We start from the raw sequence: 26235 nt of genomic DNA on the forward strand, positions 1-26235 counted from the left end.
GGGAAGACTTTTCCAGGTGAGGAAGTAGCAAGTGCAAAGGCCATGAGGCAGGAAGAGCTTTGTATGATGAGGAATATAAAGGAGACCAGTGTAGCTGGAGTGTAGTAAGTCAGAGGCTATAGAGAGGCAGGCAGGAGCTGGATCATATGAGGCCTTCTATTCCAGGAACAGCAGGAAATCATTGGATCAAAAGAGTGACATGGGTTTTAAGAAGATAGCTTTGGCTCCATGTATTTAACAAATTGGAAGGAACTGAAGTGGAAGCCCCTATCCCAACACATACATGCACAAAAAAAGTACTTGGAAGAAATAAATAAAAATATCAACAGTGGCTATCCCTAGATGAAAACAATAAGAGAACCATTTTTCTTCCTTCTACGTTTTAAAAATATTTTTCAAATTTTCCATAATGAGTACATACTATCATTATAATATTCTAAAAAGCCCAAACTTTATTAAGATAAAGAAGGCCACTGGAGACTTATGCTCCTCATCTGACCACTAAGTAGTTCTTTTTAGATTTATTTTATTATTTATTTCTCTCCCCTTTCCCCCATTGTCTGCTCTCTGTGTCCATTTGCTATTTGTTCTTCTGAGTCTGCTTGCATTGTCAGGTTGCACTGGGAAACTGCGTCTCTTTTTTGTTGCATCATCTTGCTGTATCAGCTCTCTGTGTGTGGGTGCCATTCCTGGGCAGGCTGTGCTTTTTTTTCCATGCGGGGCAGCTCTCCTTGCAGGGCACACTCCTTGCACATGGGGTACCCCTACATGGGGCACCCCTGAATGGCATGGCACTCCTTGCATGTGGCAGCACTGTGTGTGGGCAAGTGGCCCATGCAGGTCAGGAGGCCCTGGGTATCGAACCCTGGACTCTCCATATAGTAGGTGGATGCTCGATCAGTTGAGCCATGTCCACTTCCCTAAGTGGTTCTTTAACATTCTTTTTTTTTTTTAATTCTTTATCTTTTCAAGTTCCTTTGAGAATATAAAAATTTAGGGACTCAGGGTATATGCATTTGTGAAACTCATTGAATTTTACACTTAAATTGGTTGGATTTCACTGGATATAAATTATATCTCAAAGTTGATTTAAGAAAATCTATGGGGAAACGGACTTTGGCCCAGTGGTTAGGGCGTCCGTCTACCATATGGGAGGTCCGCGGTTCAAAACCCGGGCCTCCTTGACCCGTGTGGAGCTGGCCATGCGCAGCGCTGATGCGCGCAAGGAGTGCCGTGCCACGCAAGGGTGTCCCCCGCGTGGGGGAGCCCCACGCGCAAGGAGTGCGCCCATGAGGAAAGCCGCCCAGCGTGAAAAGAAAGAGCAGCCTGCCCAGGAATGGCGCCGCCCACACTTCCCGTGCCGCTGACGACAACAGAAGTGGACAAAGAAACAAGACGCAGCACAAGACGCAGCAAACAGACACCAAGAACAGACAACCAGGGGAGGGGGGGGAATTAAATAAATAAATAAAAAATCTTTAAAAAAAAAAAAAAAAAGAAAATCTATGGATCTTACTCAGAAAAATCCAGAAGACTATGCTATACACAGTTCTTTGTATGATTTCTGATTGTTCTCATTCTCATTCCCCTCTCCCCCCTATAGTCTGCTCTCTCTGTCCATTTGTTATGTGTTCTTCTGTGTCCACTTGCATTGTCAGGCGGCACTGAGAAACTGTCTCTTTTTTGTTATGTCATCTTGCTGTATCAGCTCTCTATGTTTTTCACGCGGGGCAGCGCTCCTTGTGGGGGCACACTCCTTGTGCATGGGGCACTGTATGTGGGGGCACCCCGGCGTGGCACAGTACTCCTTGCACACAGCAGTACTGCATGTAGGCCAGCTTACCACAAGGGTCAGGAGGCCCTGGATATTGAACCCTGGACCCTTCATATGGTAGGTGGACACTCTATCCATTGAGCCTTGTCTGCTTCCCCCACCTAGCATTCTTATACTACCAACTTCTCTTCCAGTTCCTGAGCTTTACTATGAGACTGGAGAAATGATGGATAGAACACAGGAGATGTTCCAATGGCTAGAATACTCTTTAAAGAAATGAGAAAAAGGGATTAGCAGGAAAAAAAACTAGATCAGGAGAGTGGGGCTTAGTTTTGGGAAATTTTTTTAGGAGTTATGGGAGAGGATTTAGAACAACTGAGAAGTGAGAGTGAAAGAGAAAAATGAGAGGACTTAAAAAAAAGAGGTACCGTAATATATGATCAGGATTATTCTCTCTGAGAGGCCAGAAAATATTTAAATTTTATTTATTTATATTTGCCTGCTGGACTTTTATTTTTTATCTTTTATTTTTTGAGGTGCTGGGGCTGGGGAATTGAACCTGGGACCTCATATGTAAGAAGGTGGCACTCAACCACCAAGCCACGTCAGCTCCCCTAAGCTGGTTATCCCTTCATTTGTTTGGCTTGTTGTTTGTTTCTCTGTTTTTACAGGATGCACTAGTAACAGAAACGGGAATCTCCTATTGGGAGGTGGGCACTCAACTACTTAAGCCATGTCCACTCTCATGGACTTTAATTTTTCAAATGTAACACTATGCATAGAATGTAGATCCTCTGAGGTCTACATTCTCTACTATGGACTTGCAGATATTTTCAAGTTACATCTTTTATTCATTTATTAAAAAACATTTACTATATTGATATGTCTCAGTTTTGTGCTAAGTAAAAATTAATAAATACAGTTGATCATATTTTAGGGGATGGGCAGATATGTAAATTATCCTAAGTTCCATGATATTACTAGAGCACAAAGAGGACATATAACCCAGTTTGGAGGGTCAGAAACAGAAGGGAAAATAGGCAATATTAGGATGGCTTTGGATCCCTCTTCTCCTGCAACTGAAGGGTTGCTTACCTTCAAGTTGAGATGTCTGGATAAGCACTTTAGAACTTGTGCCATGCTGGCTGTGGCCCGTTCCCGTTCATGGTCTTTGACTGATTGTAACCAGGGATCCAGGTACTGTGAAAAATAAAGGGAGACTAAATGGATTATCAGGAAGATTTGGGATAACACCTTTATACTGTTTGTAAGAAAATGTGCAGAGAGAAGTTCCACATGTCACTATCATGTCTAAAAATATTTTCCTAAATGATACATGGTTTTGGTTGGAACTGAAAAGTAGTAGGAAGAAAAGCAAAGACCCAAAGACCTAGAGGGTCCGGTGGTTTAGATTCCAGAGGGACTTATTTTCTAGACTTATTTTCCATTCATCCCACTTTCCTCAATCTCTTATTTTATTCCTTTCTATGTTTTTAGCCTTCTCAAATCTGCTTTGGAAATAAAATAAAATAAAATAAAATAAAATGCTATTAAAGGAACTCTGAGGATAGAAAAGTTACAAAGGTGAGGAAATAAGAGTCAGGAAAGAATTCATGGAGAAGATAATATCCATGAGTAGAAGGTTCATGAAGATGGCATTTCAGGTAAAAAAAAAATGGCTTAAATAAAGCTGCCAAGGCAGGAAAGTACAAGGCATGAATGCCATCCAATCTGGCTGGCACCTTAATGTTCAAACAGAGGAAGAATGAGAGATAATGTTAAGGTGGATTAATGCAAGGATAAATGTCCATTTGTACTTAGGAAGAAGTGATTAATCGTTTAAAGAGTTATCTGGGATATCCACATCTCAACAAGGGCAAGAGGGCAAAATGCTTGAATTACAGTGAATGCACTCCAATGAAGAAATCCCTTTTGATTGAATGGCATATGAGCAGGTACAGGTGAAATATTGGGGATAGGTAGTCACTTAAGACCTCTGAATCACACCTGAGAGGCAGTAGCCTATTTCCCACTCAGGAGGCTGACATTGTTCTCTGGTCATTGATTGAAATCCTTCTCTGATATTAAGGAATGTTAATCTATTTTTTAATTTTTTAAATTATTTTTTTGCTGTGAGGGTTTTTTTGTTTTTATTTCTCTCCCCTTTCCTGCCCTTCCCCCCCACCCTCCCCAGTTGTCTGCTCTCTGTGTCCATTTGCTGTGGGCTCTTCTGTGTCTGCTTGTATCCTTGTCAGTGGCACTGGAATCTGTGTCTCTTTTTGTTGCATCATCTTGCTATGTCAGCTCTCCATGTGTGTGGCACAATTGCTGGGCAGCTCTCCTTACAGGGTGCACTCTTTGCGCGTGGAGCTCCCCTACGTGGGGGACACCCCTGGGTGGCACGGCACTCGTTATGCGCATCAACACTGTGCATGGGCCAGCTCATCACACGGGTCAGGAGGCCCTGGGTTTGACCTTTGGATCCCCCATGTGGTAGGCAGACGCCCTATCCATTGGGCCAAATCTGCTACCCAGGAATGTTAATTTAAGGAATGATTATAGCAGTCATTTATGAAAGATCATTTATTCAATACACACAATTATTATCTCCATTTAAAGGTGAGGAAATAAGACTCTGAGAGATTTGATTCCTTGCAGTTTATTGCAGATAGACTTTAGTCAATGAATAACAGAATTTGAACCCAAGACTCTGACTCCAAGCTGATATAGCAGTTTGATATGGTTATGAATTCCAAAACTAGATATTGGATTATGTTTGTAATCTGATCTGTACCAGGGCATGATTAAGTTATGAAAGGGTTTTGATTGGGCCACATTATTAGGGCGTTGGTGGGTGGGGACTCACAGGCATGGCAAAGGACAGAGTTGGATGGCTTTTAATGTTGGAGTTTTGATGTTGGAGTTTGATGCTAAAGTCTTAAGCTGGAGCCCCAGGGAGAGAAACAGAGCTGTTCGCCTGATAGTCTACAGCTGACCTTGTAGAGATAGGCAAAGCCTAGAGAGCCTCATAGTCTACAGCTGACCTTGTGGAGAAAACAGGCACTGAGCCCAGAGGAACCCAGGAAGCCAGAACCCTTGCAGAAGTTGGCAGCCGTCTTGCTCCAACACATGAAAACAGACTTTGGTGAGGGAAGTAAGTTATGCATTATGGCCTGGTATCTGTAAGCTCCTACCCCAAATAAATACCCTTTATAAAAACCAACCAATTTCTGGTATTTTACATCAGCACCCCTTTGGCTGACTAATACAGCTGCTAAGATGATATTCTTAATTATAATGCTGCCTCCTAAAACTTAATTGTTCCACATTTCCTTCTTACACTTTCATCAGTTAATAGGAATAGTTTTCCATCTTCCCCTAATATCCTGTTTACCTTAAAAATGATGTCAAGATTTTCCAAATGTGGGTCTTTTACCACCAAACTCTGGAGCATCTCAGAGAAAGCCTGAAATGTCTGCCTGTAGAGACACTGAAAAGGTACAGGATAAGTGATGCTGCCCCCACCATATGAAGTTCTCTAAGCACTACAGACTTCTAAAGTTCTCCTTGTTACCTTGAGATGTTACTCAAAAGTGCAGAACCAGTTTTAAAGTACTGTTAGACAGTCTGTGGCATGAAGTGAAACAGAATAAATCTTCATTTCAAATGGATATCCCAGCATTACTAGGGACACTATAATTCTAATTACATTTGGGAAATTACTTAGAGGTCATCAAGATGCTTTGAAAGTTTGATTTATGACTCTTTCTGACATCTTAAAACAAAGTTTTACCAGCCAGTTTACTAGCCACAAAAGAAAACCAAGGCCTTTGCATTTATTCTTCCCTCTGTCTGGAAGTTTCTCTTCCAGGTATCCACCTGAAAGGCCCTCTCTCTTTCTTCACCTATCATCTCATCAGGAAGGCTTTCCTTGACTGCCGTGTATAAAAAAGGACCTGCACATCCAATCATAGTACTCTTTATCTTTCTCTTTCCTGACTTTATTTTTTAAGCACTTCTTACCATCTGATGTATTATATATTTATTAATGTTTCTCTGCACTTGAATACAAGCTCCATGAATGACAGTTCCCTTTGTTTTTGTTTACTGTTGTATTTCTTTGGCCTATTACCTTTCCTTATTTTAAAGCCAAAAAGAAGGAAAGAAAAAATAAAGATGAAGAGTGTTGGGATTGAATTGTGTTCTCCACAAAAGGCACGTTCAGTTTCCAACCCCTTGTCCTCTGAGTGTGAATCCATTTGTAAAGAGGACCTTTGAAGATGTTATTAGTTAAGGAGTGCCTAGAATAGTCTAGGCACTGAATGAGGGTGGACCTTAACCCAATATGGCCTTTTGTGTATAAGCCCTTGTAAGCAAAAGAAATTGGATACAGAAAGAGAAGCGATGGGGAGCAGCCATGGAAGAGAAAGAATAGAACCTGGAAGAGAAAAAAGATTCTACCATGTGCTCTGGCATGTAACAGAAAAGAGCAAGGACCTAGGATCTCTGCCCAATCAGAAGATATCAAACCTGGGTGGAAGTAAGCCTTCTAGCCTCTGAAACCATGAGCCAATAAATTCCTGTGGTTAAACCAACCCGTTGCACAATATTTGTTTTAGCAACTGGAAAACCAAAACTAAGGGTAAAAAAGAAACACAAAGTAAAGGGAGGTGAGGGCATACTATCTAATTTAACCACTTTATTTTTTCTCCAGACTCAGCTTAAATGGTTTTTGGCTAGTTCCAAAATCAAATGCATGCACAAAAGGCCAAGATCAGCTGACTCTGTGGATGGGAAGTTACTGAAGCAAAGTGTGAATTACCTCGGACTTGTAGGGCCCACTTGGCATGATTTCTTGCAGCCGGGTAAGGGTCTTTACAGAGGGCAGAGTGATTACACTTTTGATGATAAGACTGAACAAGTCAACCCCATCTTCAGAGCCAAACAGCAAATGGACATCTTGGTAACTAAGAAAAGACAGTTTGGGAATAGCAAGCTGGGAGGAGAATGTGATTTGGTATTGATAAACAGGGATCAAAACAAAAACAGATGGAAGAGATAAATGGCACAGCTTGTCAGCTTGTTTAGATAAATCTCATAAAAGGTTAGAGCAAGTATTTTGAGGCTCAGAGCTACCGCTCCCCAAACCGGTCCCCCTTACCCCATCTTGGCCCCTGCCTTCGCAATCCCCCGCGGCCCCCCCCCCCTCCCCCCGTCTGGCCAAGAGGTCAGTGGAGTAATTTCCTTCTAGGCTTTCCTCTAGTTCACTCAGGCAGGGAAGCCTGCTCTGGTCTAAAAATAGTAAACCACAATTTTTCAAAGTGTGTTCTGCTGAATGTCAGTTTGGGGAATGATGGATTGAACCAAGTTCCAAGTTAAAGCTTATTAACCATGGAAGTTCACAGGCCTTTAATTAGTTAATTTGCAGTGCAAATCTCCAAGAGAGGTAAATAGCAAGCAGCACTTTTCAGATTACTTTGACCATGGAACTCTACAGTCATGAAGCCTATATGGACTAACTTTCCACTGAATATACTTCAAATATAACTGAATAGCAAAGTGGTTCCATTAAAGTCTTTCAGGTATGGATGGCAGCAAAGATGAAAACAAAGTTCTTATACAAAAGCACGCATATGGCTTTCCCTTCCTTATCTTAATAGTTGTCAGAAGTTAAAAAGGAGCATATCAGTTGACTTTGTCTTTGTCTCTGGTTCTGAATGGGGAACCAGAATCCAAGTGTAAGGGGCTTGAGGGATCACCTGAGGTCAGCGATGGTGATGAAGACCTCCTGGCGCACAGGGCTGAAGAGAGAATGCAGGGGCTCCTCTTGTACCACCAGCTGCAGTGAGAGGGAAAGAACTTTAGAAAGCCAAGAACATGCCAAGTGATTAGGCCAAATATCAGGGATACGGTGGTCTGCAAGAAAAACAGCAGCTCATTTTGGTGGGCTCTGCTCCTCAGCTCCACAGGTCTGGTGGCAGCACAGTGGCAGGTCTAAGAGTTTATCCTTTGGAGTCAGACCCTGAGGGCCGGGCTCTGCTTCCTACTAGCTGTTTGAGCTGAACACAAGTTATTTAATCTCCCTGTACCTGTTTCCTCATCTGTAAGATGAGCAAGTACTGCCTACCTTCATGGGGTGGTTATAAGTATTAAATGAGTTAATTCTTAATACCCAATGGCCCTCAATAACTATAAGACAGTTTCTTTTATTCATTATTTTTGTTATTGGTAATTTTTTCCAGTCCAGATGATTCCATTTAGGCACCCTAACTCCTTTCAACTAAACCAGCCATTTCTACTATAGTGCCTAATATTATTCTGACTTGTCTTGGGAAAGGAATAATTTTCTAAATTATAGATTAGGAAAGGGAAAGTTGCTTTGCTCTGCTGGAAAAACCTGCAGAATGATGGAGAGGGAAAAACGGGCTTTGGAGGCAGATAACACCTGAGTTTGAGCACTGGCTCAGCCACTTATTCACTGTATGACCCTAAATATGTTATTTAAATTTCCTGTGCCTGAGTTTCTACAACTGTAAGACTGGAGGAAATAAGACATACCTCAGAGAGTCACTGTGAAGAGCAAATGTAAATGGTTGCCATGGAAACCTTACTGGATTGTCTTCTGAGTCCCTCCACCCTGGGAATGCCCTCAGCTGACAGGAATGGGCAACTCACAATCATTTTTCTGCCATACTGACCATAGCTGATCTGACCAGCTGATCTGTCACTAAGGCCCTATGGAAAAGATAACTGACAAAGCCATTTTGGAGGGAGGGAGGGGGAGGCAGGAGAGAGGCAGAGAGAGGAAGGGAGAGAAAGGAAGAGGGAGGAAGAAAGTGAAAGAGAGGAAGAAAGAAATGGAAATGTATACAAAGGTGTAAAGATAAGAGATGGAGAGAAAGTGAAAAATTTTTTTCACTTTTTAAAAATTATCTTTATTTATTTATTTATTTAATTTATTCCTCCCCCCTGCCCCACAACTTGTTTTGCTGTCTGTTCTCTGTGTCTATTTGCTGTGAGTTTTTCTGTGTCTGCTTGTCTACCTTTGTTGTGTCATCTTGCTGCATCAGCTCTCCGTGGTGCATGGGCTGTCAGCTCTCTGCAGCACATGGGCCAGCTTGCCTCCACAAGGAGGCCCTGGGACGTGAACCCAGGGTCTCCCATATGGTAGATGGGAGCCCAACTAATTGAGCCACAGCTGCTTCCCTATCTTTATTTTTAAAAGATACATAGATCAGACAAAACGTTACATTAAAAAATATAAGAGGTTCCCATATACCCCACGTCCCACACCCCCACTCCTCCCATATCAACAACTTCTTTCATTAGTGTGGCATATTCATTGCATTTGCGGAATACATTTTGGAGCACCACTACACAGCATTGATTATGGTCAACCACCACACCAAGAACCGAGAGAGTCTACAATTGTAAGCAGGAGAATCCCATCCATCAGCCATGTGGGATCAAAGCCCACTCTCAATTTAGAAGTGGAGTTGGCATTGCCATCCCAGGGTCCTTAGGATGGAGGAATAAAATATGAATTAGAGTGGACTTATTGGTATTCTACTACAGAATTACTGTGACTGTAGCAATGGAAGAAATTATATCATTGATATGGTGACAGTGGCCACAGGAGTTACTGAAAGCTTTTTATTTTCTAGTTTCATTCCTATTCCAGGGCAGGCTGTTTTTTATCCTGCCATAGCATTCCGAGGGATACCTAGTTATCATTAGAATAAATCTGAGTGAATTTCTCTTACATGTCACAAAAAAGTCCTCACTAGGAAATTTAGGATTGTGCCCACAGGCAGTAAGTGCTCAATAAATATCACGGTTTTTCCTTTCTCACCTCTTTGTGAGCTTTCTCTTTCTCTTCTCTCTTTCCAACCCTAGTCTGACTCAGATCTTGCTAGGGGTCTGCTATTCTTCCTTTACTTACTTCCTCAAAGGGTGCATTTATATTATTTTTCTGGCTTTATAGTCTGGTAGGGAGCATGCATAAGATTCTGTCTTCAGCCTTGAGCATTTTCCCAGGGCGCTAATCACCCAAATCTGGTTATCTTAAGGGCGCTGCCACTAAAAATCATAGCCAAGGCCTACCATTTTGGTGTTAAAAAGTGAGTTCATTATTGTCCCTCTCCAAAGACATGACTTTCATCTTTCAATAGCTGTCAATAGTGCCTCTCCCCAAGGCTCATAAAAGAGATGATTTGAGACTTTTTCTCTTTTATTCACATTTAATCAATCATGGCAATAGCTACTCCTGTTCTGAACGGTTTCTCTAATTCTCCACTCTTGCAGCCATACACCTTGCACATACATGAAGGCAATGCCTCATGGCTATACCCCCCAGGCCTGTAATTCCTTCTGACGTCAATCTATTTTATCTACTTCTGTCATATAATCTTTTGTATTCTTTATAAAAATCAGTTAGGTAATAAAGGCTTATTATTTGTTCACAATTGTGCTAGCCACTATGGGGAATTCAGAGGTGAGAGACTACTTTTTTGGTTTGTAAAGTACTCATGAAGAGTACCTCTTGCGTTGACTGTCCAGATCATAGTAATCAGTCCTTCTCTAGGAACTGCCACCAATGCACAGGGAGGGATGCCCAGAAGTCATGTCCTTACAATGTGATCTTGACCCCAGTCATTCCTGATTGATGCAGGGATGGAAAACAGACCTGCTCTAGGCCAATCATCTTCTTTCTCTCAGAATTTGGAATTTTAGAGTGAGTGAGAAACATAGACTCTGGTAGCTGCCAGAGGTATGAGACATGGTGATGGTAGAGTGGCTCCTGGAACCTGTTCTTTTGGAAGGCTGATTGTTAAAGCTCTTCCTTAGAGTCTCAGAGATAACCCAGCATTCTCTCTTTTTTAAAAAAAACTTAAGTGAGCCAGAGTTGTTTTTTATTGTTTGTCTTAAGAAGAATCTTAACCAACTTAACCAAATGGACATTTTATCTCAAAGTCCTTAATTAAAATTAGACAGGTATTAATTCTCTATTTTATAGGTGTAGTTACTGAAGTTCAGAAAAGCTAAATGATTCTGTCAGCTTGTGTTTGACACAACTGGAACTAGAAACTGCATTTTCTGACTCCTAAAATAGCTCCATTTCTTCTCTACTGTTCTACTTCAGAGTTCAAACTCTCACTAGGTCAACTGGACAGAATATTTTCATATTACTTCAGCCTACTATGAACTTTGTCCTCTGAACTCCTTAAGCATTTATTATCCATACCATGGAAGAGTCTTCCTGAAACATTCTCATCCATTTCCTGTCTTGCTCCTCAGCAGTACACTACCTCCCTCAATGCCAAGTGCACCCTTTAATTATTTACCAAACAACAACATAGTAGTAAGGTTTTGTGGAGGACTCAGGTTGCAGAATTAGGATGGAGCCTCAAGCTGGAAAGTAAGAAATCAGAGGTACTAAGGACAAGTCTGTTTACATTAAAATTTTCTAGGGAAGTGGATGTGGCTCAAGCAGCTCAAGCATGGGAGGTCCCAGGTTCAGTTCCAGGAGCCTCCTAAAGATGAGCAAGATAGCAAACTGATGTGACAGGCTGGTGTTGTGAGCTGACTCAACAAGATGACTCAGCGAGATGACGCAATGAGGAGACAAAACAAGGAGGCACAACAAGAGATACAACAAGCAGGGAACAGAGGTGGCTCAAGCAGCTGGGCATCTGGCTACCGCATGGGAGGTCCTGGGTTCGGTTTCTGGTGCCTCCTAAAAATAGAAGACCAGCAGATACAGAGAGCACATAATAAATAGACACAGAGAGCAGACAGCAAGTGCAAACAAGGGGATGGGGGGAAGAAATAAAAAAAGAATAAATAAATCTTAAAAAAAAAATTATAGCAGGTCTTGGTACCTGTGTCTCCTGGCCACTCTGTTATATTACAGGATGCAGAATCCTGGCCTTGGCATAGCCAGGTTGTAATATCCATCTTACCACTCAAGATCCCCACCCAGTGATCCCTTCTCTCAACACTAGCCATCACATCCTTTGAGGCTTAAATCAAGACAGGATTAGGTTAATTTCACCCCAATCCTGTCATTATCGTCCTCTTGACGTGGACTTGACCACCCACCCACTCATTCCTCTGTGCCCCAAATATACCTATTTAAGCTTCTGCTACAGCCCCTGTCTCACTTGGTTATACCTTTCTTTGGCTACAGGAACAGAGATTATATCTTTTTGGTCTTTGTAGTTTCAACTCTCAGGGCAGTACCTGGAATGGTCAGGCACTTAGTATGGAAATGTATGGATGAGTTGATGGCATAATGTGCCTGGAGTAAGTAAAAATAGGACATAATATAATAATAATATAATAAATGCTTTGTATATGTTAGGTACCATGCAATGTGCCTTACATTTATTTCTTATTTAATGCTCACAATAACTCTGTGTATATATATCTATTATTCTTATTTTTATAGATGAGGAAACTGAGGTATGGAGACGTTCAGTAATTTCTCAAAGTCACACAGCTAGAAAGAGGCATAGCTGGGACTTGAACCTAGGCATTTGATTCTAGAGTCTGCCTCAAAACTACTGCTTGATTAATGAGAATGTAGCATTAGCCTACTGAGAAATATAAATGCTTTACTCTCCTTGCTACTCCTCCTTTGAGTGTTTTTTTAAAAAAATATTTATTTATTCCCCACCCCTTGCAGCTTGATTTTTGCTGTCTGTTTTCTGTGTCCATTCACTGCACGTTTTTTCCCCCCTGTGTCTGCTTGCTCCCTTTGTTGCATCATCTTGCTGTGTCAGCTCTCCGCGGCTCACCGGCCAGCTTGCCTTCACAAGGAGGCCCCGGGACGCAAACCCAGAGCCTCCCGTGTGGTAGATGGAGCCCAACTGATTGACCCACAGCCACTTCCCCTTTAAACGATTTTTAAGGGTGATTATATTTGTGGGGTACTTCTGAGTATTTCTCCTCTCAATGCAGAGATAGTGATAAGGGAAGAAGTTAAGGGAATTGATAACATAGGTGGAGTCACTTAAAATTTAAACTCTTTAAATTCATTTCATGCCTTTCCCTGCATCATTCTGAGCTCTAGTCAACACACGAAATTTGTGAAGTCTTGGTAATTTATGACAAGGTCAGAATACTTACATTTAAGATATGCACAATGTCTGCTATGTGTCTGTGAACAAATGTTTCTGTGGTTTCATCATAAGGTAAAGTTCGGCTGAGAGAAGACAAAGATCTTAGAAATGTCAGTTTCTCAAGTTCACCCTGAATATGTGGAAAAATGATAAAAATGCAATTACACAGTATAATTTCACTTCATAATTGTAGAAGGCTTTCAAAAAGCTTTTGGAATGTTTTAAACACCTGGCATCTCATTTATTCCAGAGAACTACAGAGCAATTTCAGTGAAATTCTTGTTCACTGGTGCTGCCTTCATTTAAGACCTCATTTCCCCTCTCAGCTGGACTACTAATTGCTCCATGATGGTTGTCCCCACCTTCAGTCTTTGCTTCCCCACCTACTCATCTTGTATACTGCTGCCTGATTAAGCTTCCTACAGGTGACCTCTGATGCTTCCTAGTTCTCTTGATATCATTAAAGATTCATTATTTTGAGACTTTAAGGTTTTCTATTAAAAGGTAAGTTCTGATTTGAAGAATAAAGTCTTTGTAGTATTCTTTTTTCTGATTATAAAAGCCATATCTATTCATCAAAGAAATTTTGAAAAAATAAAGCATTAAGAAAATAAAAGTCATCCATAATTCCACAACCTTGAGAAAATTTCTTCCATGTTCTTATGTATATAGATGGTGTAAACTGGTATAAGCACTCTGGAAAGCAAGCAGCAATATAACAGGAAGCTGACTTCAGGGCCTTAATATTTTTTACTGGATTGGTATAATGATCCAACATTGGGTCTCCCTGCTCCAGTTTTGGCCCCTTCCAGTGCATTCTTCCAGCTATAATCAGATTTTATTTTCTGAAATGCAAATTCGAACAGGTAACTGCCTACCTAAAATGTTTTCAAGACATTCATGGAAATCAAGGCTCTTTCCATTGTGACACCAGCCAACTCTTTATTTTAATTTTTATTTTTTTTAAGATTTATTTATTTATTTAATTTCCCCCCCTCCCCTGGTTGTCTGTTCTTGGTGTCTATTTGCTGCGTCTTGTTTCTTTGTCCGCTTCTGTTGTCGTCAGCGGCACGGGAAGTGTGGGCAGCGCCATTCCTCGGCAGGCTGCTCTCTCCTTTCACGCTGGGCGGCTTTTCCTCACGGGCGCACTCCTTGCGCGTGGGGCTCCCCCACGCGGGGGACACCCTTGCGTGGCATGGCACTCCTTGCGCGCATCAGCACTGCGCATGGCCAGCTCCACACGGGTCAAGGAGGCCCGGGGTTTGAACCGCGGACCTCCCATATGGTAGACGGACGCCCTAACCACTGGGCCAAAGTCCGTTTTCCCCAGCCAACTCTTTAAATTCACCTCTTGCCTTGCCATGCATCATTCTGGGCTCTAGCCAAAATAATTTTTATTCTTGTGTGCATTCCCCTACATTTATGCTGCCCTTTCTTGCTTCTGGGCCTTTGCAACTGCTGACATTTCTTCCTCTTCTTGCTTACAAACTAAAATCTATACATTCTAAAAAAAAAAAAGTATGTACAGATTATGTGCTGACTTAAATCATAATATAATTATATGCAAGGGGAAAATTACGATCCTTTTTTTAAAAACAGATTTATTTTATTTTTTATTTATTTCTTTCCCCTTCCCTCCCCCTCCGCCCCTGCCCTGTTGTCTGCTCTCTGTGTCCATTCACTGTGTGTTTTGCTGTGTCAGCTCACATTCTTGTCAGCTGTACCAGGAATCTGTGTCTCTTTTTGTTTGTCATCTTGCTGCATCAGCTCTCCGTGTGCGTGACACCGCTCCTGGGCAGGCTGCACTTTTTACACATGTGGCGGTTCTCCTTGCAGGGGCGCACTCCTTGCATGTGGGGCTCCCCTATGCAGGGGCACCCCTGCATGACAGGGCACTCCTTGCACGGGGCAGCTCTGCACATGGGCCAGCTCACCATATGGGTCAGGAGGCCCTGGGTTTGAACCCTGGGCCTCCCATATGGTAGGCGGATGCACTATCAGTTGAGTCAAATCTGCTTCCCAATAATCCATTTTTATGCTCTTGCTGCATGCGATAAAATACAGCAATACTAGCTACTTAAAAAAAAAATCTATATATCCTTTAAGACTTGGCTTATGCACTTTCTCCTTTGAGAAGCCTTCCCTGACCCCCTGGAAGTAGGGACAGGTACCATTTCTAAGTGTTTTCATAAGCCACATGAATATATTGCTATCATGCATTTATGATATTCTGACATAATTACCTTTTTAAAAATCTATTTCCCTGACTGGCCATGGAATCAGGTCAAGGCAGAAAATGGACTTTTCCCCTTCAATTCACTATAGCAGTACAAGCCCTTAATGAATTACAAATAGATTCTTTATGAAGCCCTGTCATCTGAAGTTTAAAGAATAGCCCAAGTTAAAAGTGAAGACTAATATATGCAGGCTTTAGGTGTTTTGTTTTACTTTTTACTGACATATATATTCAGAAAATGTACAGCTTAACAAGTTTTCATAAACCAAAAATACCCATGTAATCAGTAAGAAAAAATATTACCTGCATTCCAGAAGTCTCCCTCATGCTCTCTCTAGAACAGGCTATATTTACGTACGTGTGTGTGTATGTATGTATGTATGTATGTATGATACAGTAAAATTGACTTTTTGTTGGGAGATGCATAGTTCTATGAATTTTTTTTTTTAGATTTTTTTTTATTTATTTCTCTCCCCTTCCCTGTCCCCCCCCACCACCCCTGAGTTGTCTGCTCTCTGTGTCCATTCGCTGTGTGTCCTGTGTCTGCTTGAATTCTTGTCAGCGGCACTAGGAATCTGTGTCTTGTTTTTGTTGCATCATCTTGCTACATCAGTTCTCTGTGTGTGCGGCGCCATTCCTGGGCAGGCTACACTTTTTTCGCACTGGGTGGCTCTTCTTACAGGTGCACTCCTTGCACATGGGGCTTCCCTATGTGGGGGACACCCCTGCATGGCACGGCACTCCTTGCACGCATTCAGCACTGCGCATGGGCCAGCTCATCACAAGGGTCAGGAGGCCCTGGGTTTGAACCTTGGACCTCCCATGTGGTAGGCGGACGCCCTATCCTTTGGGCCAAATCCGCTTCCCAGTTCTATGAATCTTAATGCATGCATACATACATTTAACCACTATCACAATCAGAGTATAGAACAGTTCCATCACCCCAAAAATTTCACTCATGCTATTCCTTTATAGTCATAACCGCCCCACCTCCTGCCCCATCCCTAACTTATGTGAACCACTGATCTGTTCTCTATCACTATTGTTTTGTCTTTTCGAGAATGTCACGTAACTGGAATCAGACAGTATGTAACTTTTAATGACTGGCTACATTTACTCAGCATAATGCCTCTGAGATTATCCAAGTTGTTACAGATATCAATGGTTCATCCCTTTTTATTGCTAAGTAGTACTCAATTTTATAGATGTGCCCAATTTGGAATGGAAGCCTTGAACAAGCAGCAAGAACTGGCAGAAACATTTTTCTCAAAGCTCCAGGAAACAGTTAAAGGACTGTGTTAACTGGGTGAGTGCCAAATCAAGAAAAAGACAACTAAAAACAGTGTGATTTCCTGGCACCCTTTACTGGGCCCACTCCCATCCCCTTACTGACTCAGCACAGATTTAGCCCATGCTCCCAATATGGGTCTTGGTCTCTGTTCTGGAGGAAGCAGAGTAACCCTTATGCACACACTGGAAACAGGTATATCAATGTCAGTCTGTCTGGAGGCATCCTAAAGGATTGAACCAGAACACTCATTACAGGTTCACTATCCCAGAAATTGCCCTGTGTGTAGAGGCAACTCACAGAGTTCTTATACAGAACACTGTGAGAAAACAGTCAAATTGCAAATGCCAGGGGCAAAGGTTTTCTGTGGGAAATACAGTGTAGTACCTAGACCCATGAAGAAAGTGTTTCCTAGGGGCAAGAGGGCATTTGGCTTCATATAAATTGGGGATATCCTAGGGTCACACGCTCATGTCCAGGACTAGATGTATGTACAAAAAGAACCAGGGAGGACCCTATGCTTTTGCCTTGAACTATTCTCTAAACTCATCACATGGCTAAGCTCTGAAGGAGAGCACTTGCACTGGCCAATTTACAAAGACTAAGAAAGGGATTTTCTTTTTTCCATTTAAAAATTTTATTTATTTTCCCAAGCACTCTCCCTCCTCCCCCTTCTTTCATGCCCTAGTAACTTCTAGTATATTTTATATCTCTGCAAATTTGCTCTTTCTAGTCTTCTTAGTTGTTATTAGCTCCTAGCATTCAAGGAAAGCTCTGTCATAACACTAGCTGGATACAAACTTAATAAATATGTGCCATAGAGTCTAAATTCCAGGAATAACACATTAAAGTATTAAAATATCCAGATTTCAACAAAAGATTATAAAACATACAAAGAAAGAGAAAGCAATGACCCATGCAAAGGGGGACTTTGAAGAATTAGAAACCATCAATGAGGAGGAGCAGACCTAGGACATATCATACAGACATAAAAAATGGCCCTACATATGCTCAAAGAGCTAAAGGAAAACATGGACAGAGAACTACAGGAAATCAGGAAAAAGATATATGGACACAAAGAAAATATCAATAGAGAGAAAGACATCATGAAAACAAACCAAACAGAGCTGAAGAACACAGTAACAGAAATTTAAAATTCCCTAGAAGGGATTGAGGATGGCAGTAGAAAGCATCAGAGAACTTGAATATAAGAAAATTGAGACTTCTGGGAAGATGGCAGACTAGAAAGACATGGGACTCTCTTCTCCAGAAAAATAGCTAGAAGACAGCATGAAACAGCCTAGAAAAAGATTTTCTAGGGTTTTTGACACCAGGAGAACACGGGACACTGCCCAGAAAAGAGAGGGACAAAAGAGGGAAATTGCCACAGCAAAACAGAGTTGAAACCAGGGGCTGCTACTGCTGGCACCCTCCCCCACACTAAGGACACTAGAATTCTCAGGCCTCCGGGCCCACTACAGACAAAGGGAGCTCCAGGAATCCACTGCTCCAGGAAAGCAGAGAGAGAGAGGGACACAGTCTAAGACTGATAGGTTCTGACCCAGAAATCTGGTCTGCTGTGTCCCACCAGCCTTTCCAGGCTGTGTGGGACCCCACTGTTGTTTACCTTGCGAGACTAGAGGAATCCAACACTCTCAATCTCTTCTAGCTGGGACTGCATGTTGAGGACACACCTCCCTAGGAAAAGGGAGAAAGAGGGACATAACCTAAGGCTGACTCAGCTCTTGACCCACAAATTTGGTCTGCTGTGTCCCAAAAGCCCTTCCAGGCTGGGTAGGGCTGTGCCATTGTTTACCTTGGGAGCCTACAAGGGAATAAGGAAATCTGACCCTCCCAATCTCCTTTTCTACTAACTGGGACTGATTGTTGAGGACAAATGGGGAGTGGAATTATTTCCTAACCTGGGAAAAAGGAAGGGGCTGCCAGAGAACGCTGCAGAACTGTTTCTGAGAAAGCTTGAATGACAAGGTTCTTAGCGTCCAGGCAGGAACCTCTATCACATTGATCCTGTCTGTGCTACAGCAAAAAAACTCTGGACCAGGCATTGAACTGAGAGGGCTGTCAAAGAGCGCCCTCTGCAGGAAGAGATGAGAGGTGGAGGCGTCTTTGGGACATGGAGCGGCCCTGGATGGTACTTCAGAGGCAATCACCGGACATTGTAAATCCTCACAGGGCCCACTGGATGGAATGGAGGAGAGTATGGGCTATGATGTGTACCAATGTATATGAGGTGCAGAGGTGCCCAAAGATGTACTTACAAAATCCAATGGATGTGTCATGATGATGGGAACAAGTGTTGTTGGGGGGGGGAGGGGGGGGGTGGGGGGATGGGGTTGAATGGGGCCTCACATATATATTTTTAATGTAATATTATTACAAAGTCAATAAAAAATAAAAAAATTTAAAAAAGAGCGCCCTCTGCTGGCATACCAAAGTAGTGCATGTGAGAAAATTAACATGAATAAGGTACAGAGGCTTTTTCTGGCCTTTGTAGCCTCCCTCCCAAGGCCCAAGGAAGCAGGTCCACAACCTATTAATGGAACCAGAGCCCAGTTTTGGTCAACTAAGAGGGACAAACCTAACAATCCAGATCAAACCAAGAATCAAAGAGTAGCAGTAACACACAACCTCCTGCCACTAAACCTCTATGAAAAAGTAAAAAATGGATCATCTGAGTAAACTACATCCTAATCAGATGCCTGGACATTAGCAAAAAATTACAAGCCATATTAAGAAAATGGAAGACACATCCCAAGAAAAGGAATATATCAAAGCACCAAAAAAGATGCGGGATTTGAGAGAACTAATTAACACCTACCATATGAGAGGTCCACAGTTCAAACCCCTGGCCTCCTTGACCCATGTGGAGCTGGCCCATGTGCAGTGCTGATGCGCACAAAGAGTGCCGTGCCACGCAGAGGTGTCCCCACACAGGGGAGCCCCACGCTCAAGGAGTGCGTCCCATAAGGAGAGCCGCCCAGTGCCAAAGAAAGCGCAGCCTGCCCAGGAATGGTGCCGCACACACGGAGAGTTGACACAACAAGATGATGCAACAAAAAGAAACATAGATTCCCGTGCCTCTGATAAGCATAGAAGCGGTCACAGAAGAACACACAGTGAATGGACACAGAGAGCAGACAACTCGGGGGGCAGGGGGGAGAGGGGAGAGAAATACATAAATCTTAAAAACAAAACAAAACAAAACACATTAGAGGCTTTTCCTCCAGAAAATAGCTAGAGGACAGACTGAAACAGCCTAGAAAAAGATCTTCTAAGGTTTAGGACAACAGGCAAAGGCTGGACACTGCCCAGAGGAGAGAGGGACAAAGGAGGGAATCATGATGACAGAATTATGAGCTGAAACCAGCAGCTGCTGCCGGCATCCACACTAAAGATACTTTACAACTGCTGGGCCTCTGGGCCTATAGCTACAGAAAAAGGGGGCTCCAGGGACCCACCAACCCATGAAAGGGGAGAGAGAGAGGGGCACAGCCTAAGGCTGACATAGCTTTTGACTCACAAATTTGGTTGCTGTGTCCCAGGAGATCTTCCAGGCTAGATGGAGCCACACCATTGTTGCCTTGAGAGCCTGTGAAAGGCTAAAGATATACAACCCTCCCCATCTCCTCTTCTAACAGGGACTGATTGTTGAGGACTCAGAGGGGACTGGAGGTGTTTCCACCCTGGGAAGAGGGAGGGAGCTGCCAGAGAAGGCTGGAGAACTGTCTCTGAGAAAGTTTGAATTACAAGGCTCTTAGCCTCCAGGCAGGAAGCTCTATCATATTGATCTCAGTCTTGTTGCAAAAATACACTCCAACCAGGCATTGAACTAAGAGCTGGCAAAGCAAGTCATCTCCTGACAGGTCAAGGAATTGCAATAGAGAAAATTAAAAATAAGGAAGAGGCTTTTTCCAGCCATTATAGCCTCCCTCCCAAAGGCTCTGGGAAGCAAGTCTACAACCAATTACTGGGTCCACAATCCATTTTGAGCAATTAGCAGGGGAAATCCTAACAATCCAAGTTAAGACAAGAATCAAAGAGCAGTGCTGCCACTAAGTCCCTACAAAAGAGAAAGAAATTGAGCATCTGAGTAAACTACACCTTAATCAGATGCCTAGACATCAGGAAAAAATTTTGAGCCATTCTAAGAAAATAAAAGACAAAGTCCGAGAAAAGGAGTATATCAGAACCCCAGAAGAGATGCAGGACTTGAGAGAACTAATTAGTGAGATGTATACAAATTTCCAAAATCAAATTAATGAGCTGAAAGACAATAAGGCTAAAGAGATAAATGACATCTGGAAGATACTGAGTGAATACAAAGAAAAATTTGATATCCTAAACAGAAAAGTAACAGAGTTCATGAGAATGGAAGATACAATAGGTGAGATAAAAAAATACATTACAGGAATACAACAGCAAACTCAAAATGATAGAAAGAATAAGTGATACAGACAAACAGCTGAAATAGAAGATTAAAAAGAACAGAGATATAAAAGAATAGAAAGAATTGAGCAGGGGCTCAGGGAGTTGAATGACAACAGGGAACACAATAACATATCTGTCATGGGAGTTCCAGAAGGAGAAGAGAATGGAAAACAAGCAGGAAGAGTATTTGAGGAAATACTCCCAACTTTTACAAAAGAAATGAATTTACATGTCCAAGAAGTGTACCGTACCACAATCAGAATAAATCTGAATAGACCTACTCCAAGACACATACTACTCAGAATGTCAAATGTCAAAGATAAAGAGAAAATTCTCAGAGCAGCAAGGGAGAAGCAAAACATCACATACAAGGGAGGCCCAGTAAGAATCAATGCAGATTTCTGTACAGAAACCATAGTGGGGAGAAGACAGTGGTACAATACAATTAGTATACTGAAAGAGAAAAACTGCCAGCAGAGAATTCTTTATCTAGAAAAATTGTCCTTTAAATATGAAGGTGAGTGTAAATATTCACAAACAAACAGAAGCTAAGAGACTTTGCAAAAAAGAATCTACCTTTGCAGAAAATATTAAAGGATGGCTTGGAACCTGAAATAAAAAGACAGGAGAGAGAGGCCTGGAGGAGAGTATAAAAGAAAGAATATCAGAAAGAATAACCAAAAAAGTAAAGAGACAAAAATATGATATGACATATGAAAACTGAAGAATAAAATGCTGGTAGTAAATAATGCATTTACAGTAATATCATTAAATGTGAATGGATTAAACTCTCCAATCAAAAGATACAGGCAGGGAAGTGGATATGGCTCAAGCAGGTGGGCTCCCATCTACCATATAGGAGGTCCAAGTTTCGATGCCCAGGACCTCCTGGAGAAGGCAAACTGGTCCATGTGGTGAGTTGACCCACACAGAGTGCCAGGTGACGTGGAGAGCTGGTGCAGCAAGATGTCACAACAAAAAGAGACACAGAGGAGAGACAATAAGAGATGCAGCAGATCTCCCACTCTGGAAAGTCCCAGAATCAGTTCCTAGAGCCACCTAATGAGAATACAAGCAGACACAGAAGAACACACAGTAAATGGATGCAGAGCAGAAAATGGAGGGAGGAAGGAGAAATAAATAAATCTTTAAAAAGAAAAAAAGGTATAGGTTAAAAGAATGGATAAAAAACCATGATCTATCCATATGCTGCTTACAAAAAACTCACCTTAGACCTAGGGATACACACCAGCTGACAGTGAAAGTTTGGAAAAAGATACTCCTGAAAATAGTAACCAAAAAAGAGTAGAGGTAGCTATACTTATATCAGACAAAACAGACTTTACATACAAAAAAGTTATAGAAGATACAGAAGGCCAACTGTCATAAATATCTATATACCTAACCATGGTGCCCTGAAGTACATGAGACAAACTCTGGCAAACCTGAAGGGAGAAAGAGCTATCTCTACAATAATCATTGGAGACTTCAATACCCCATTCACATCATTAGATAGAACAACTAGACAGAAGATCAACAAGGAAAAAGAAAACTTGAAAAATATGATAAAGGAGTGGGGCCTAAAAGACATATACAGAACACTGCATCCAAACTCACCAGGTTATACATCCTTCATAAATGCTCATGAATCTTTCTCCAGGACAGACCACCTGTTAGGGCACAATGCAATCAATGCATGTCTCAATAAATAGAAAAAGACTGAAATTATGCAAAACACCTTCTCAGATCATAATAGAATGAAATTGGAAATCAATAATAGACAGGAAAAAAGTAAACTTGGAAATGTATGGAGGCTGAACAACATACTCCTAAATAATCAGTGGGTCAAAGGAGAAACTACAAGTAAATCAGTAAATTTACAGAGACAAATGAAAACGAGAACACAACTTATCAAAACTTATGGGATACAGTGAAGGCAGTCTTGGAGGGAAATTTATAGTCCTAAATGCCTATATTAAAAAAGAAGAGGGAAGCAGGCAATCCCCAGGGCCTCCTGACCTGTGTGGTAAGCTGGCCCATGTGCAGTGCTGCTGCACGCAAGGAGTGCCATGACACGCAGGGGTGCCCCCATGTAGGGGTGCCCCACGTGCAAGGTGTGTGCCCCTCAAGGAGAGCTGCCCCGTGGGTAAAAAGTGCAGCCTGCCCAGGAGTGGCACCGCACACAGAGAACTGACACAGCAAGATGACGCAACAAAAAAGAGATGCAGAGAGAAGTGGATTTGGCTCAACTGATAGAGTGTCTACCTAACACATGGGAGGTCCAGGGTTGAAACCCTGGGCCTCCTGACCTATGTGGTGAGCTGGCCCATGCACAGTGCTGATGCAAACAAGGAGTGCCATGCCATGCAGGGGTGTTCCCCACGTAGGGGAGCCCCACACACAAGGAATGTCCCCTTTAAGGAGAGCCACCCCACGCGAAAAAAAAAAGTGCAGCTTGCCCAGGAATGGTGCCGCACATAGAGAGAGCTGACGCAGCAAGATGATGCAACAAAAAGAGACACAGATGCCTGGTGCCGCTCACAAGAATGCAAGTGGACACAGAAGAACGTACAGTGAAGAGAGTAGACCTGGGGTGGGGAAGGAGAGAAATAAATAAAAAATAAATCTTTAAAAAAAAAAGAAAGAGACATGCAGATTCCCAGTGCTGCCTGATAATGCAAGTGGATACAGAAGAACACACAGCAAATGGACACAGATAGCAGACAATGGGGGAGAAGGGGAGAGAAATAAATAAAAAATAAATCTTTTTTAAAAAAAGAAGAAGAGTTAAACGCAAAGATTTAACTAGAGAAACTAGAAGAACAGTAAACTAATCCCAAAGCAAGCAGAAGAAAAAAATAAAGATTAGGGCAGAAATAAATGAAATTGAGAACAAAAAAACCCAATAGAGAATATCAACAAAATCAAAAGCTGGTTCTTTGAGAAGATTAATAAAATTGACAAAACCGTAGTTATACTAACAAAGAAAAAAAGAGAGAAGATACAAATAAATACAATCAGAAATGAAAGGGGGGAAGTTATGAATGACCCCACAAAAATAATAAGAATAAGAGGATATAATGGGAAGTGGACTTGGCCCAATGGATAGGGCGTCCGCCTACCACATGGGAGGTCCACGGTTCAAACCCTGGGCCTCCTTGACCTGTGTGGAGCTGGCCCATGCGCAGTGCTGATGTGCTCAAGGAGTGCCATGTCACACAGGGGTGTCCCCCGCATAGAGGAGCCCCACGTGCAAGGAGTGCACCCTGTAAGGAGAGCCACCCAGCATGAAAGAAAGTGCAGCCTGCCCAAGAATGGCACTGCACACATGAAGAACTGACAAAGCAAGATGACACAACAAAAAGAAACACAGACTCCTGGTCCTGCTGATAAGGATAGAAGCAGTCACAGAAGAACACACAGCAAATGGACACAGAAAGTAGACAACTGGGGGGAGGGGTGCAGAGGGGAGAGAAATAAAAAATAAATCTTAAAAAAAAAAGAGGATATTATGAGAAATGGTATGCTAACAAACTAGACAACTAGATGAAATGGACAAATACCCAGAAATGCACAAACAGCCTACACTGATGCTACAAGAAATATAACAACTTAACAAACCAATCACATTTAAAGAGATTGAATCCATCATAAAAAATCTCCCAGCAAAGAAAAGTCCAGGACCAGATGGTTTCACAGGTGAATTCTACCAAGTGTTTCAAGAAGAATGTATACCAATCCTGTTTAAACTCTTTCAAAAAATTGAAGAGGAGGGAAAAATTACCCAACACACTTTATGAAGCTACCATCAGGCAAATATGAAAGCCAGATAAAGATACTACAAGAAAAGAAAATCACAGACCAATCTCTCTAATGAACATAGACATAAATATTCTCAACAACATACTTACAACTGAATCAAACAGCATATCAAAAGACTTATACATCACAACCAAGCAGAATTTATTCCTGGTATGCAAGGCTGGTTGAACATAAGAAAATCAATCAATGTAATATACTACATTAACAAATTGAAGGAAAAAAAGTTACATTATCATCTCTTTTGATGTAGAAAAGGCATTTTAAAAAACTAGTATCCTTTTTTTGGTAAAAACACTTCAAAGGATGGGAATAGAAGGAAAATCCTTCAATATGATAAAAGGAATATATGAAAAACCCACAGCCAACATCATACTCAATGGGGAAAGGTCAAAAGCTTTCCCTCTAAATGGAGGATGACCACTATGACCATTGTTATTCAATATTGTGCTAGAAATTCTAGCTAGGGTAATTAGACAAGAAAAAAATTAAGGGCATCCTAATAGGAAAAGAGGAAGTAAATTTCTCACTGTTGGGGCATGACATGATCCTGCACTTAGAAAATTCTGAAATATCCACAACAAAGCTACTTGAGCAAATAAATGAGTTCAGCAAAGTGGCAGGATACAACAGCAACACACTAAAATGAGTAATGTTTTTGTACATTAGTACTGAACAAACTGAGGAGGAAATCAGGAGGATAATTCCATTTACAATAGCAACAAAAAGACTCAAATACCTAGGAATCAGTTTTGCCAAAGAAGTGCAAGATTTATATGCAGAACACTATAAAACAATGCTAAAATAAATTTTTAAAAAAAGACAAATTGGAAGACATTCTGTGTTCATAGATTGGAAGAATAAATATTGTGAAGATGTCAGTCTTACTCAAAGTGATTTACTGGTTCGTAAAACCAATCAAAATTCTAGCAACCTATTTTACAGAATTAGAAAAGGTAATTACCAAATTCATTGTGAAGGGAAAGTGCACCTGAATATCCAAAAACAGTCTATAAAAGAAGAGTGATATGCCAGGAATTTCACAGCCTGACCTTGAAACATTACAAAGCTACAGTTGTCAAAACAGCATGGTATTGGCTTAAAGAAAGGCACATCAACCAGTGAACTAGAATTGAGGGGCCAGAAATAAACCCTCACCTATATTGTAAACTGGTTTTTGACAAATCTACCAAGCCCGTAAAACCTACCACGAGACAAAACAGTCTCTTCAACAAATGGTGCTGGGAGAACTGGCTATCTACAACCAAAAGAATGAAAGAGGATGCCAATCTCACTCTATACAAGAATCAACTCAAAACGGATCAAAGACCTAAATATAAAAGCCAGGACCATAAAACTACTAGAAGAAAATGTAGGGAAACATCTTTAAAACCTTGTAGTAGGTGGTGGTTTCTTGAACCTTACGCACAAAGCATGCACAGCAAAAGAAAAAATAGATAAATGGGACCTCCTCAAAATTAAACACTTTTGCACTCACTGGACTTTATCAAAAGAATAAAAAGGCAGCTGACCCAATGGGAGAAAA

The 26235-nt window shown here is 41.6% G+C and overlaps 1 protein-coding gene across 1 annotated transcript in view; it reads right to left on the reverse strand.

The window, feature by feature from the left end:
• MROH8 (maestro heat like repeat family member 8) overlaps positions 1-26235 on the reverse strand; it is a 91725-nt gene that overhangs the window by 36721 nt on the left and 28769 nt on the right. Inside the window, 5 exon segments of the mRNA XM_058287059.2 lie at positions 2870-2974; positions 5169-5264; positions 6597-6741; positions 7534-7613; positions 12905-13027. Coding sequence (XP_058143042.1) covers positions 2870-2974; positions 5169-5264; positions 6597-6741; positions 7534-7613; positions 12905-13027 — 549 coding nt within the window.

Source organism: Dasypus novemcinctus, chromosome 24 (genome assembly GCF_030445035.2).
Source record: "Dasypus novemcinctus isolate mDasNov1 chromosome 24, mDasNov1.1.hap2, whole genome shotgun sequence".
Lineage (NCBI taxonomy): Eukaryota > Metazoa > Chordata > Mammalia > Cingulata > Dasypodidae > Dasypus > Dasypus novemcinctus.